Below are 16511 nucleotides of genomic sequence, written 5' to 3' on the forward strand. Positions count from 1 at the left end.
ATAGACAGAATAAGGTAACATTGTCTAAATTTTCAGTTACCTCATAAATTTCTTGGAGACTTCAAAAACGTGGCATTCTTTCACTTGAGCTTTCATCATCTTGAATGGTTGTATTTGGTGAAGTGGGTGGAGTATCAAGCGCCTCTTCCGATTGTTGTTGTTGTTCCACTTCATCTTCTTCAACGCACGGGAAAAGGGTATGGTCCTCACAGTTTGTCGACCAATCCCATTCTCCTTCTTCATCAAACACTACATTCTGACTGATGATTGTTTTCCTTGTACTAGGATTGTAGAGTTTGTACCCTTTGGAGTTGGCGTCGTAACCAATGAAGATGTATTTTTCACTTTTGTCGTCAAGCTTACTTCGTTTCTCATCTGGTACATGCACATGAGCTATGCTTCCAAAGACTCTAAGATGAGATATACCTGGCTTTCTTCCTCTCCATGCTTCTTGTGGTGTTTTTCCATTAACGCTTCTTGATGGAGAGCGGTTGGTCAAATAGACTGCACATGCAACGACTTCAGCCCAAAAATCCTTTGGAATTCTCTTGCTTTTAAGCATTCTCCTTGCCATCTCCAGGATTGTTCTATTCTTCCTTTCCGCCACTCCATTTTATTGAGGGGATCTTGGCACTGTCAATTGTCGTCTGATACCATTATCTTCACAATACTTCTGAAACTCTTTTGATGTGAACTCTCCTCCACGATCGGATCTCAAGGCTTTGATCATAAGGCCACTTTCCTTCTCAACATGGGCTTTAAGCTTCTTGAAGTTCTCAAACATTTCTGATTTTTCTTTTAAGAAATATACCCATGTTTTTCTTGAAAAATCATCAATGAAGAGAAGGAAATAATTACTTTTACCGAGTGATCTTGGCTTGATTGGTCCGCACACATCTGTGTGTATGAGTTCTAATGGCTTTTGAGCTCTTGAGTACGACTTATTTGGGAAACTCAATCAAAATTGTTTTCCAAGTAGACATCCTTCACAAACTTGGTTGGGGTGAGTAATATAAGGCAGTCCTCTCACCATTGCTTTCTTGAAGAGCAACTCTAATCCTTTAAAATTAAGATGGCCAAATCGAAGATGCCAAAGCCATGATTGGTCTTTGTAGCACATCTTGAGACATTGTGGGCCATCACTTTGAATGTTGAGCACGAACATTCTATTTCTTGTCATTGGCACCTTTGCAATGAACCTACTTGTATTATCTCTTATAGAAAGGTTATTATTCTTAAGTTGAATATCATAACCTTTCTCTAAGAGTTGTCCTAAGCTCAAGATGTTGCTCTTCATGCTTGGCACATAATATACGTTGTTAATAAATTAATGTTCTCCATTCTTTAGTCGGATGAGGACATTACCTTTTCCTTTCACTGCCACCTTTGATTCATCTCCAAAAGCCACATTTCCCTTTACTAATTCATCAAGCTTCACAAACATGCTTATTTTCCCACACATATGGTTACTTGCTCCATTGTCAAGGTACCATTGATTATCCTCGCCTCTGTCTTGGCACTTGTAAGCCAATAGCAAGGTACCATCTTCTTGACACTTTTCTTCAGCATAATTGGCTTTCTCTTTGACTTTATTTTTGTTAGGGGCTCTACATTCAGAAGAATAATGTCCAAACTTATCACAATTGTAACACTTGATTTGTGTCTTATCATACCTTGAATTCGGATTTCCTCTCCCACTACCTCTGTTAGAGCTTTCTCCTATTTGGTTATTGTTGTTAGGCCTTCGTCCTTGTCCACGTCCATATGCATGCCCTCGTCCTTGTTCTTGACTATAACTTCGCCTTGATTGGTTGTGTGTATTTTCTTCTATTCTTGAATCAATGTGTGCCTTGAGGACTTGCTCCGTGATCTCTTCCTTCTTCTTTTTCTTTTCTTCATAAGCTTGCAACGAACCAAGAAGTTGCTCTATTTACATGGCCTCCAAGTCTTTTGTTTCTTCGGTAATGGTGACAATATGTTCGAACTTTGGATCTAATGATTTAAGAATTTTCCCCCTAATTCTTACATCATTTAGCTTCTCACCATTTCTTTTTAGGTTATTAGTAACCGTTAAAACTCTTGAAAAGTAATCAGAGACTAGTTCACCTTCCTTCATATGCAAAGCTTCAAACTCTCCTCTCAAAGTTTGAAGACGTACCTTTTTTACTTGATCTACTCCCTTGTAAGAGATCTTAAGCTTCTCCCATGCTTCCTTGGCTGACTTGACTCCAAAAATATTCTCAAAAGCATCTTCATATAGTCCTTGATAGATTAGACAGAGAGCCTTCTTGTCTCTCTTCCTTGAGTCTCTCAAGCTATCCTTTTGAGCTTGAGAAAAACTCTCTACATTTTTTGGCTCAATGTGGCCCTTCTCGACCACCTCCCAGACATCATGTGCACCAAGGAGAGCTATCATCCTTAAGCTCCAATTGTCATAGTTGCTCTTAGTGAGCATTAGGACTTGAAAGGGAACTCCAGTATTTGCCATTTCTACGAAGATCTTATGGCTCTGATACCACTTTGTTGGAAGGAAACTTTAAAGGCTAGAAGGAAGTGTTTAAGATTGAGAGAGGTTGGAAGATTTTGAGAGAAGAGGAAAGGCTTGTATTGAGTGCTTCTAAACTTTTTTGGCTTGTTTTCAAATGATACAATCATCCCCTATTTATACTAATGGCACCTCCTTAACCAATGGTTAGGACCTTGCCACCACAACATTCATCTAAGGGTTGTAATTTGTTCTCTAGAACTTTCTAAAACATTCCTATAATTCTAAACTTATCTAGAGACATCTTATGGATAAGCATCTCTAGATATTTTTGTAGAACATTCTAGAATCCTTCTAGATAGGATTTTCTAGAATGCTATTTGGGCCTTTTCTAATATTGGACTTTTATCTTTTAGGCCCAACATACAAAATCAATTTATATTCCAACACCTTCAACGAAACTCCACTTTCTTCTAGCACGCAAGGATGTCCGCATGGCACGAGCCCATTCCTCATAATTCTCGCCTCGCAATTGAACTTGAGTGATGACGTTTCCTGGATTATCATTGGGATTGAGATCATAAGGGGAAAACACACGTTTCCCTTGATTACTAAACTTATCTCCATTGTCAGCCATTAGTTGATCAAGATTTCAACGTGCCAAAGGTCTTTGCTTTGATACCATAACAAGAGTTGGCAGTAGAAGAATCTGATGCTTTATTGAAAATAGATATCAAACTTATATACATCCCTAGAAAACTATTTATAGAAACACCAATCCTATATATAGAATAATGGCCTAACATGATTCCTATAATCATGCTAACTTGATTCTCTTTGTTGGCTTTGATTTGTTGGACAAATCCCGCGTGACTGGATGCACATCTTCATAATTATTACTGATATCAGTACATAATATATTTATAATTATGTTTGATATTAGTATTTAATTACAGGGATCACCTCATTAGAGGAAAATGTTTTCAAGACCCATCTTGGACAACATGGTAAGAAAACCTTGACGAGGAAGAGATTTATTAAAAAGGTCAACAAGTTAGTGGTGCTTCCTAGGGTAAGTTTTGTGGTTCCTTTGTCTACTTGTTCCCAACACAGTGAAGATCAATTTTCAGATGCTTGATTCTTTCATTACGAGAAAGATTAGTGGCAACTTGATTCACAATAAATTGCTTAAAAGAAGAAGAGATTTTAAAGTTAGATAAACGATTACAAATCCAAGTACGTGTTGGGTATCAGTCATACAGCACAAGCATACACAACTTAAATAGAGAAGAGAAAATACTGACAATAGGCAAAAATAGAAATTTTATACTAGTGGAAGAAATTTACAGCACCTCTCTCTTTCAATACAAAACTTCTCAAAATTATGAGAATACAAGAAATGAGAAAATAGGAGAGAATGACATGTTTTACAAAGGGGGCAAGGGGTTTCTTTTATAGCCACCAAGCCATACCCCTTTACAAGTTCCCACCAATGTGGGACTTCATTCCTCACAATCTCCCACTTGAAGATTTTGATGAAACTAATCAAATCTTCACACCATTTTTGCCTTCGTGTTGCTTGTTCTTTCGATAAACTTCAGTAGAATCGAATTTACGTAAATTTGCCAATAACCTTTGACACCAAATTTTGATTCTCCGAAACGCAATGCAACACCTGATCAATATTTCACTGCTCTCCACCTAAACCTGCCACGAACCTACTAACCACTCCCACTGCTTGTGCAATGTCTGGTCTTGTATGCATCATAACAATTATAAGGTTGTCCACCATCGATGCATACGGTACTCAAGACTTCTCCATCCTCTCCATTTCACTGCTAGGACTCATACTTGAGGATAATTGATAGGAGATGGGGTAAAACTGGCTTTAATTCTTGCATGTTGAAGCGCCGCAAGACTTTCAGTAAGTTTTACTTTTGAAAAAAAGCCAAATCTTCCTATCTTTTTCTGTCTCGGTGAATTTGCATCCCCAAAATCTTGTTTACCGGTTCCAAGTCCTTAAATACAAAACTCCCTAGCCAATTGTGCCTTCAGTTCTTGGATTAGAGCTTTGTTGGGGCCTACCACCAACATGTCATCCACATACAACAACAAAATGATAAAATCATTATCCTCAAACCTCTTGTAGTATGTACAATGGTCTGAACTTAGTTTGTTGTATCTGAGGCTAATGATAAAGGAATCAAATCTCTTATACCAACCCCTTAGCGCCTGCTTTCAACCGTATAGAGATTTGTTCAACCTGCAAACCAAGTTTTCTTGTTCTTCAAGCCTTCTGGTTGGAGCATCATTTCATTCCTGCTTAACAAAAACCTTGTGAGCGGTGTGGAACTCACAGGCAATACCCCTTCACATTGTTAGCATAGCCCAAGCACTTAATTCTTTCCCCAGTTTCAAGCTCTACTCGTGCTTTGGTTTCCTTGAACTGGTAATAACAACACATTTGACTTCCTCTTGATGTAATACACCCACAAACTCCTGGAATAAACTTTGCTCCTCCTAGGAATAACTCCGGTGATTCCCTTACATCAGAATGAACCAAGTCTTCTTGTGTTTTCTTTTCTGGTAGTCAAACTTGCAAACTTTGATCTATGTTGTTGGCTTATCACACAGTGCTCGCATAAAGGTAAAACAACCTTCTTAAGCCCGAGTACAGATTACGTTCTGCCTTGCAAACTTCACTTTGACATATGTCCAAGTACGATATCACGTCAACACCGTTTCTTCTTGACTTGTCAATGCAACCATTGCATTAGCTTTCTACAACGTATCTCCCACAAGCACATGTCATGATCTTCTGAGCTTTTATGACTTACCAGATCTCCCCTCTTTCTCACAGAATATCTTCATCCTTTGATGTATTTGCCATACAAACTTGTGAGGTTGATGCATCAAAGTTCTTTCTTCCACTCTTCTTGTGCCAACATTCTTTCTTGACATGCCCCCTTTTGCCACAATTGTAGCATTTGAGATGCTTCTTACTTTGAGATCTATCATGGGACTGACTCCCACTAGACCCATATTTCGTTGATCTTCCTCTCATCATCACCAAAGCTTGTGTTTCCTTTGAACTTTCCAGTATGTCTTCTTTGTTCCTCCGCCTGGATTCTTCTTCAAGAATTGCTCCGGCAACATCCTCAAAGTGTAGACAGCCTTCAATATTATTATTCGTAATATTGATGATGAGTTGATCATACGAGTCGGGTAAACTCTGCAGTAGAAGCTCTGCGCGTTCATTTTAAACTATGTTGAAATCCACCGCTGATAGTTGGGCAAACAGAGTGTTCAGATGGTTGATGTGGTTCATCACCGTTGTGGACTCACTCATCCGAAGAGTGTAGAGTTTTCTCTTCAAGAATATTCTTGTGTGAAGAGACTTCACCTCATATAATTTTATGAGGGCATCCCAAATCTCCCTTGCTGTTTCTTTCTCCACCACATTTGATAACACTGAATCTGCCATTGACAGGTGCAAATTCGGGATGGCGTTGTTGTCAATTTCTTTCCACTTCTACTCCGTCATTTCTGCGGGTTTTCCTTCAATTGCATCTATGCAATTGTCCTTTCTCAAAATTGCCTTTATCTTCAATTTCAACAACGAGAAATTGTTCCCGTTGAACCTCTCTATCTCGGATTTTGTTGTCATAATTTCTAAAATATCGGCTTATGCACTTCTCACTATGAATAGTATTGTCTACTGGAACAACACAGGTAAATCGTGAAGTAAGACACCAAGAAGTTCCCAGGAAAGAGAGGTGGGTCACAAATGGACACTCTTAAGTACCAAATCTTTCCTAGCCAGAACTTTCCCAAATACCACTTGTTGGGTATCAGTCATACAACACAAACACACAACTTAAATAGAGAAGAGAAAATACTGACAATAGGCAAAAATAGAAATTTTATACTAGTGGAAGAAATTTACAGCACCTCTCTCTTTCAATACAAAACTTCTCAAAATTATGAGAATACAATAAATGAAAAAATAGGAGAGAATGACATGTTTTACAAAGGGGCAAGGGGTTTCTTTTATAGCCACCAAACCATACCCCTTTACAAGTTCCCACCATTGTGGGACTTCATTCCTCACAGTACGCTCATTAGTAACAACAACAAGTTAGTAACAACAACAAGAGATTTGTACTCGGTTTCTACATAAGACTTGTTAACTGTGGATTGTTTCTTTGCTTTCCAATAAATTATGGACTTGTCTAGAAAATAACGTAATGATGTTGGCACAAAAAATACCTGTTTTGGATTTTGACAGCTGGAAGAAACTTAAAATCTCCAAGATCTTTTAACTTAAAAGATTTATATAAGAAAGCTTTAGTAGAGTTGATAATAATTTTACTAAGACTAACAATAACAATATCATCAACCTAAACAACAATTGATAAAAGTATAATGAATGCCTATGGTAAAGAAAATAATTATATCTTCAATGAATAAAGCCATGAGAAATGATCGTAGAAGAAAAGGTATTAAACCAACTACTAAGTTATAATTGAGTGTTTATTATGTGATAAATGAAATTTATGTTATGTTGAATGTTTATTTTTTGATAAATGAAGTTTAGATTATAATAAAACATTTATGTCCGTTAGGAGGATGTTTATATTACTTTCATAAAGTGAGTGAACCAAATAGGTATAAACTTAATTTAACAAAAAAATGCAGTTTTTAAAAATAATTTAAAGATAAAAATATATTTAATCCATTTTGTTATTATGTTATCTTATCGTTGTTGTTAGTATTATTACTATTATATATATAAAGATGGAAATATTCCCAAACCGTTCAAAATTTAAATGTAACGAAAATATAAGTCTAAATCTAATTTGTTTTGCAGGGGAGTACATCAAATTTGAGTGAGAGAGATATACAAGAGTTATGTTTTGGCTCTCAGATCATCCCAAACTCCAACTTCGGTCTCTTAGAATCTCTGAAGGTGGATGGTTGTCAGTTTAGATCAGATGTACTTCTACCACTCAATTTACTTCCTTCATTAACTAATTTGGAAACATTGAAAGTTCAGAACTGTATGCATATCAAAGCCATATTTGATGTCAAATGTACAACAGAAAGCAAAGATGTGACATCTACAGGACCAACTCTTTTTTCTTTGAAGAATTTGACTTTATCCAATCTGCCAAATTTGAAGAATGTTTGGAATGAAGATCCTGATGGAATTCTAAGGATGCACCATCTAGAAGAAGTACACGTTGAGAACTGTAAATGTCTTAGAAGCGTGTTTCCTGCATCAATAACCAAAGATGTTGTGGAGCTTAAAAATCTAGAAGTTGAAGACTGTGAGGAATTGATGACTATTGTTGCAGAGAATAGTAGCGCAGATCCAAGAGGAACAAATCAAGAGCTCTCCTGTCCCTGGGTGAGATCATTCAAACTAAAGGGTCTGCCCATGTTCAAATATTTTTACTACTACTCACTGCAGTGCCACAATTTTGCACATCTAGAATCACATACGGAGAATCAAGTCGGTACCGAAAAGGTACGTACAACTGTTTTATTACTTCCTCTTCGTGTCCACATCTTTTGTTGAAAACGTGTGAGGCCATTCATGAATACAACAAAATATGATTTCAGATCAATTTCACAAATATTAAGGGACACCATTTTATTTTATCATTTTTTTATCAAAAAAACAAATATACTAAATATGAATAATTGAGATGTCTCTAATTTTGTTTATGAACTTATCAATCATCTCCAACTTAAAATTACATTTTATATCAGTCATAACTTAATATTTTTTTTTTTCAAAATACTGAGGTAACATACATAAAAAAATATAAATACCGTATTTTCTTTCATCCACAAAATGTTTGTGCCTTTGGATTATGTGACCCTGATAATAGATCTACGCCAAACAAAAAAGGTAAACATAGTCACTACCCATAAAGTAAAAAATAAACGTCCTCATAACATGAAAAACATATAGCTGCTACCGATACAGAAGAAACTACCCATCCCCCACAACATATCTAACATTCCTGTGACCCACCTACATATACACCTACGTACTCTCTGCATGCATCAAATAATTTATACAAGGATTATAATACTTTGACACTCAATAAATTTTTTCAATCACTTCATATTTATTATTTTACTTTTTAATTTCCTTTTTAATAAATACAAAAATTCACTTTTTTATTAGTATATTACCTAATTGTCAAGTGGTGATTGATGCTATCATGACAAGACAGTTGATATCATTGAGCATGAGACTTACACTTTGCTGCAAGTGTTTTCCTTACATTACTTCTACGAGCAAATGTATGTTTAATTAATTATAGATCAAATATCATCAATTCGTCCTCTACATTATCAAAAACTATGACAATAATTATTACATATCATCATTGGCCTCCAGCCCTTAATCTATGTAACTTTGCGTAGCAAACATGAAAAAGAATTTCAACATGCCTATAACCTATTCTTATAATGTGACTAAACGTGCACTGTTTTTACAGACGTGATTGAACACATACATCAATAACAATACCAAAAATTACTTATTGGATACTTATTTATGATTCAGGCCTATACTTTTAAGTTGTGCATGAGTAAAGATTTCGGCAGCCTTTACTTTTGCATTTCTAAAACTAGGGTTGCGCCAACCTTTACAAACAATCTTGTACCATCACGTAGTTAATTTGTCACAGATTATTACTTATCAGGAATCTTTGAATGCAAGGTTATTTATGTCTTGTATATAAAAGAGATTCATTACTAATTGCAATAATCTGCTTTTGCTTGTGCTTTTTCTCAGTTAAAGTGGTTGTCACTGGGGAATAATGGAGTAGATATGATTTTGCATGGAGAATTTGAGAGAAACTTCTTAGAGAACTTAAAATGTCTTACTCTCTGCTTGTTTTCGGATGCATTTGGGTATGAAATTCTAGAACCGGTTCCCAATATAGAGAAGCTTGTGGTACGTGGTGGTTCCTCGAAGGAGATGTTCTGCTGTCAAAGTGCTAATGATAGTGGACTTCTTTTACGATTGAAAGAATTACGCTTGGAGTCCCTTGAAGAGTTGGTTTCCATTGGGTTAGAGAACTCTTGGACTGAGCCCTTTGTCAGAAATCTAGAAACCTTTGAAGTGATTAGCTGTTCCAGTTTAAAAAACTTGGTAACATGCAGAGTGTCTTTCTCGAATGTGATATGTTTAAAAGTTGAAAACTGCGATAGCTTGTCATATTTGTTTACATCTTCAACAGCCAAAAGTTTGGTTAAACTCCAAAGAATGGAGATAGAAAAGTGTAAATCAATTGAAGAAATAGTGTCTGAAGAAAGGGAAGAATCAAACGAGGATCAAATAATATTTCCGAAAATCAATTGTTTGAGTCTTAAATATCTGAAAAATCTCCAAAGGTTTTACAAAGGGAGTTTAAGTTTTCCATTGTTGGAGGAATTGTCAATATCAGAGTGCGACAAGATGGTAACTTTATGTCCAGGTACTCTAGAGGCAAGTAAGTTGTCTCAAGTTATTCCATTGGAAATTGATCTTAGCTCTACTCTGTGGGAGGAATTCATGAGCAAGGTACGTGTTTCTTTATTCAACATAGCGAATAAGGAACACTTTCTATGATAACAAACAAAAAAAATATGGAATAATTATACATAAAAATTATAATAAAGGTTTAATCAAGTGTATCTACCTTTCCTTTAGACCTTTTATTTGAAAAAAAAATTATAAAATGAGTCGTGCAAAACATTCAACTCACAAATCAAATAACTCATATATATATATATATATATATATATATATATATATATATATATATATATATATATATATATATATATATATATATATATATATATATATATATATATATTTATATATATATATATATATATAAATATTTTCTTATTTAAGAATTCTCTCTCACCAGTTAGTTTTATGTTGATGGAATGAATAGTAGTAATTACATCATATTGTTTATACGTAAATGTAAAGTATTTAAACCTGGCGTTTTCTTTGTATATTTAACATTCTTAAAGTTTATTGGATGTTATCTTTCATATATAAAAGAATACATTTCCCATCAAAATCTCCTTTGGATGACCAAGTCCGAGGGTTACTTAGGATTTATGTATAGTACTTGCTAGCAGTCATCTATAAAAGCAAAACAACTTTTTAATTAGGATAGGTCAAATTGATATTATAAATTTATGACTTTACCTATAGTGCGCAAACGTGTTACACAGAGAGAAAAATAATATATGTTTCATGTTAAAAAATTTGCAGAGAAGTTTATGCAGATAAATTCTAATAACTCCGAAATTGAGACTAAATAAATACTATGTTTAATCATTTTTTCATTCTTAAATAAGACGTCACTAATAAGGTTTTGATTATTGTGACGTTATTAAAATGTTTTAGAGAAATTAGTCTAGAGACTAATTTAGAAATCAATTTAGTTTTGATAGTAAAAATTTTGATAACTAATGTTAATGATCAATTTAAAAACTAACATACTACAGTACTAAGTTATAAACTATTTTAATTATTAATAATTTTTAAATTATAAATTAGTTTCTAAATTGATTATTATAGTAATAAATTAATTATTATAATTAAAATTGATTATTATTTAGAGATTTCTTATAGTGTATAATATAAAAGATAAAAGATAAAAACTTAAATAATTTAACTATAGAAAAGCTGCATTTATTTATCTTAAAATCTTGTGAAATAAATGTGGGTTTTCTTTAGTTTTAAATTGTGTGTTATATTTTTATTTTAAAGAGGAAATGAGAAGTTTTTCGATATAATATATCTCATGCATTTCTAAATTAAAAATGTTTAACAACAATTACTTGTTATTATTGCCACTATATCTTATTTAGGAAAATATTAAAAACGATCTATCATTATCTAATGTAAAAAAATAAAAAGTTCTACAATTTATTGAATATTAGTAAAAGGTTAATTCTAATGACATTTAAAAAGTCCTACACTATATTGATTATTTTTTTACTAAATATTAGTAATAGGTTCACACAAAATTAGAAAGCAAAGATGTCAAACATAACTCGATTTTCAATTTTACGAAAATTAGAAAGAGTTTTAAATCTAACTCAAAATTTACCTTTGCAAAGTAGCGCATATAATTTTGTAAGAAAAATGTAATTTGAAAAGAAAAAGCTATTAAAATTTATCATTGTATTTCTGAAAAATTAATAATAGTTGGTGGTTTCTAGCCAAAGTATATTAAAAAAATCTGAATTCTTGTTAGCCATGTAAAAGATTAATTTCATATTTTTATTTATTGGTTGACATGTTCTGATTTTGCAAGATTGGATGGAGATCGAGTGTTGAGTTCAAAGATAGGGCAGACCTAAACGAGATATGGCGTTTCACACTGCAAATCCGCGACTTTTGTTTCAGTAACTTGGAAACCTTGGTTGTCGATGGGTGCCAACTTTTATCATATGTAATCCCCTTCGGTGTGCTTCCTTTGTTACCTGAATTGCAAACATTAGAAGTTCGAAACTGTGATTCTGTTAAAACTATATTTGATGTCAAATGTTCACAAGACACATTCACTTTTCCTCTGAAGAAATTAGTTTTACTGAAGCTGCCAAATTTTGAAACTGTTTGGAATGAAGATTATGCTGAAATTGTTACAGAGCCTAATCCAGCTGATCCAGAGCAAACAAATCCCAAGGTTACATTCCCCAGTGATTTACCGAAGTTCAAGCATATATTCTTCTACTTCCATTGAAATTATCATGCATCAATTATTGCTTCAATCTTTATAAACAATTCATTATTTTCTTCACGGAGGAACCACCTTTCATCTCATTTATGAAAATTTTCATCTAAAATTTTAAACTCGAAATTGTTGTAAGTGCATACGGTATGGCCTTAGTAACAGCTACCCGGCCTGGCTTGTTCGTCTTTTTTACATTTTTTTAAATAAACGTTTTTTCTTTCAAATTGACTTGTTCACACCTATTTTTATTTAATATTGATTTGTTGAGTTTTATGTACTAATTATAAGACTTATTTTAGCATGAAAATTTACGGTTTTAATTTTATATAGAGAGACGAATATATATGACCATGCTAACTACTTTTACTTCGTTATTGGTTTGTCTTTGTAGCTAATTACACCGAACTTAGAACATCTGACAGTGGGTGAAGATGAATTGAAGATGATTGCCAATGGGAAATTTCAGAGAAACCTTTTACACAAGATAAAAGTTCTCGGTCTGTGCTTTGATATTGAGTGTGATGAATTTCCGCAGTATGGATTTCTAACACCGTTGCCAAATGTAATAAAGCTTGTGGTGTGTGACAGTTCCTTCAAAGTGATTTTCTGGGATCAAAGACCTAATAATAGTGAATTTCTCTTACAATTGAAAGAATTACGAATGGAGTCCCTTCAAGAGCTAGTTTCCATTGGGTTAGAAAACTCATGGACTGAACCCTTTGTCAGAAATCTAGAAACCTTTGAAGTCATTAAGTGTTCCAATTTAAAAAACTTGATAACATGCAGAGTGTCTTTCTCGAATCTGATATGTTTAAAAGTTGAAAACTGCGATAGCTTGTCGTATTTGTTTATATCTTCAACAGCCAAAAGTTTGGCTAAACTTGAAAAAATGGAAATAGAAAAGTGTGAATCAATTGAAGAAATAGTGTCTAAAGAAGGGGAGGAATCAGGTGAGGATGAAATAATATTTCCGAAGCTCAATTGTTTGAGTCTTCAATATCTGAAAAATCTCCGAAGGTTTTACAAAGGGAGTTTAAGTTTTCCATTGTTGGAGGAACTGTCAATAAGAGATTGCGACAATATGGTAAGTTTATGTCCTGGTACTCTAGAGGCAAGTAAGTTGTCTCAAGTAAAACTTGAAGGATCAAACACTACATTGAAAACTGATCTCAACTCTACTATGAAGAAGGAATTTCTGGAAAAGGTACGTCGTTAATATTTCTTTTTATTGAACATTGTTACGATTCTTGTCTATATAAAAAATACACCCTCTGAGTGCTCATTGGTTATATATCTATATTCACAATAGCCTACTGCAAATTTAGGCGACAGAAAATATATATAAATTGTAACCTTATGTACAACTTGTCTACATATAAATTGCAAGACTAAGTCACAAAAAAAAAAAAAAGACAGATGGATGTAATTTTGATCATTACAATTTTTTTTCTATTACTTCTAATTCACACTGCGTCTACAATTTAAACTCAAAATTATAATACTTATTTACAAATTTAATTAATAACTATAACGAAATTTATGAAAAAATTTAAAAACAAAACATAAATAATAAAGAGTTCGTGATATATATTATTTGTCATTAAAAATAATAAATATGAAGAAGAAGGAAAAAGAACATTGTTTAAAATAATTTTAAATTGTATTATTCATAACAACAATTTTTATATATTTATTTACATGTCTCAAACATACGGTAACGGTTCAACAAATTTTTAATTATATGATAACTAAATAAAATTATAAATCTCAATTCTTAACTTGGTTTTGCAAGTCTTGATGTCAAGTAATGTGAATTAGAAAACGTGATTCAGTAGATAATTTCTTTTAAATATAGTAAGGTGGGTTTTTTTTCATAATAAAAAATAATTAATAATAAAAATAGTAAGTATTTCATATTTGTAGAGTAGTGATTTAAAAGATATAATTGACTGCTGTAAATAATTACTTTCATATTTTTATTTATGATTTTGCACGTGCAGATTTCAGAGCTTGACGAAGTTGATCTGCAAAGTGGACCAACACAACAAGAGATATGGAATGGCTCACTGCATATCCCCGGCCTCTGTTTCAGTGAGTTGACCAAATTGACTGTGAATGACCCACGATTTTTATCAGATGCAGTGCTACCCTTCCATTTACTTCCTTTATTACCTAGATTGAAAACATTGGAAGTTGGAAACAGTGATTATGTCAAAACCATATTTGATGTAAAATGTACAACAAAAGACACATCAATTACTTTTCCTCTGAAGAAATTGGTTTTATCGAAGTTGCCAAATCTGGAAAATGTTTGGAATGAAGATCCTCATAGAATTTTATGCATGCAACATCTAGAAGAAATACACGTGAAGGAATGTAAGGGCCTTAAAAGTGTGTTTCCCGCATCAGCAGCCAAAAGTCTTGTGGGACTTGAAGATCTAGTAGTGGAAGACTGTGAGGGATTGATGGCAATTGTTGCAGATGAATCTAAGGAGGGGGATGAATTAGATGAGAATGCGATAATGTTTCCTCGGCTCAGTTATTTGAAGGTAGAAAGTTGCAATAGTCTGCCATATTTGTTCACATCTTCGACAGCAAAAGGTTTGGCTGAACTCAAAACAATGAAGATAAAAGAATGTAAAGTAATTGAAGAGATAGTGTCGAAGGAGGGGAAAGAATCCGATGAGGACGAAGAAATAATATTTAAGCAGCTCCAGGATTTGTATCTTGAAAATTTAGATGAGCTAGGGTGCTTTTATTCTGGCAATTTAACTTTAAGTTTTCCCTCCTTGGAGGAAGTCTTCGTCATCAAGTGCAGCTCTATGAAAACTTTCAGTGCAGTAAACAAAATAAATCATCCCACAAAATGGTACTGTTCAGAATACGAGAGACCACAGAAAGAAAGTGATCTCAATTCTGCTGTGCTCAAAACTTCTGCAAAAAAGGTACCTACACTTTTACATCTTAATGTTTCTTCATAAAGAATGATGGATGATATGTCCAAGAATTCTAGGTTCCTGTATAACAATATTTTCAGACATTATTTTTACTGTAATGTGTTTTTTAGTAGCATCGTGCTATTAACTTGTACGTATTCTTTTGTTTTAAATAGGCTCCAGATGCTTCTAGTGCCATCATTTCAGTTCTCCAATAGCTCAGATAGTGAATATGGTACATCAAATATTATCTAATGCCACTAAAATTGTTACTTTTTTTTTTATGGTGAGTTATGAGTTATACTATCATTTTCTCTAGCATATGCAGGTGGTGATCAATAAGAAGCAGTTTTTCACAGCATCCCATGATGATTATGACTGATTATGTAAGTAATTTTTTTTTAGTTTAATTTAATGTTTTATTGATTTCTATTTTAATGGATATTTCTCTGTGATGTTTTAGTTATGAGACTTATGTATAGAATGATATTTTCTATATATAATGCTACTTTTACTTACTTTATAATTAAATTCATATTCTTTTCTTAATAACTTTTATGAAAGTATAGTAATTGTTCTTATAAATTGTATAGGTTGAATCTGAGTTGCCTACTACAATAATGCAGTAATTAAGAGGAGATTGAAGGCATAATTAAAGAGTGGATGAAGATGAATCTGTCTCTATTTTACTATTTTTGTGTGATTGTGTTTTAAAAAAAATTGTGTTGAACGGTTATATTATATTATGTAATGTGTGAGATTAAGAGTGATGAATGGTTATGAATATTGAGTAAAGGTGAAATCATGAACTGTGTCACTAAATATTGACTGTATGAGCTTATGTCCACAAAAAAAAAAAGTGTGCTTGTATGCATATGTTGTTAGTTTTATCTATATCTCAGGTTTGAACATAATACTCTATTGAAATCAGAGCTGAGCAACACTTTTACATAGAGAGCTCAATCTATAAGTGGGTGAAAATGAAATGAATATGTTACTATGTGCTTTCATATTGAGTTGTGTTACCATATAGTGAGTATGATCGATCGGTCAAGCTCACCACGTTAGTACAAACGGGGTCACTTGATCTCGATCGGTCATCAGCGTAATATTCGTTGAAGAACCTCCTGTAGCTGTTTGCTCAAGAAGACATTTGAATGTCATTAAACACACAATTAATGATGTAACGGTCACAGTGGAGCGGTTAAGGTTTGCATTGATTCTCATTAAGAGATAAGTTAATTGATTAGATTTCTTTAGGCCCTATAACTAACAATTTATTAAGAAGGTAAGAGAACTCTGACTAAATATTGATAGACTTGC

General features: G+C 33.3%; 1 protein-coding gene across 5 annotated transcripts in view; it reads left to right on the forward strand.

The window, feature by feature from the left end:
* LOC108346440 (uncharacterized) overlaps positions 1–16152 on the forward strand; it is a 58467-nt gene extending 42315 nt beyond the window's left edge. For 4 of the 5 annotated variants that reach the window (XM_052868698.1, XM_052868697.1, XM_052868701.1 and 1 more), the window contains 8 exons: positions 7356–8015; positions 9300–10070; positions 11833–12204; positions 12644–13456; positions 14253–15197; positions 15365–15423; positions 15508–15574; positions 15782–16151. In XM_052868698.1, the coding sequence (XP_052724658.1) occupies positions 7356–8015; positions 9300–10070; positions 11833–12204; positions 12644–13456; positions 14253–15197; positions 15365–15406 (3603 nt within the window). In that variant the 3' untranslated portion in view covers positions 15407–15423; positions 15508–15574; positions 15782–16151. Of the gene's footprint in view, positions 1–7355; positions 8016–9299; positions 10071–11832; positions 12205–12643; positions 13457–14252; positions 15198–15364; positions 15424–15507; positions 15575–15781 lie in introns of all 5 variants that reach the window. The other variant, XM_052868699.1, reaches the window with a different exon arrangement.
* Positions 16153–16511: the final 359 nt, after the last annotated feature.

The sequence above is a fragment of the Vigna angularis genome, chromosome 9, assembly GCF_016808095.1.
Source record: "Vigna angularis cultivar LongXiaoDou No.4 chromosome 9, ASM1680809v1, whole genome shotgun sequence".
NCBI classification, from domain to species: Eukaryota; Viridiplantae; Streptophyta; class Magnoliopsida; order Fabales; family Fabaceae; genus Vigna; species Vigna angularis.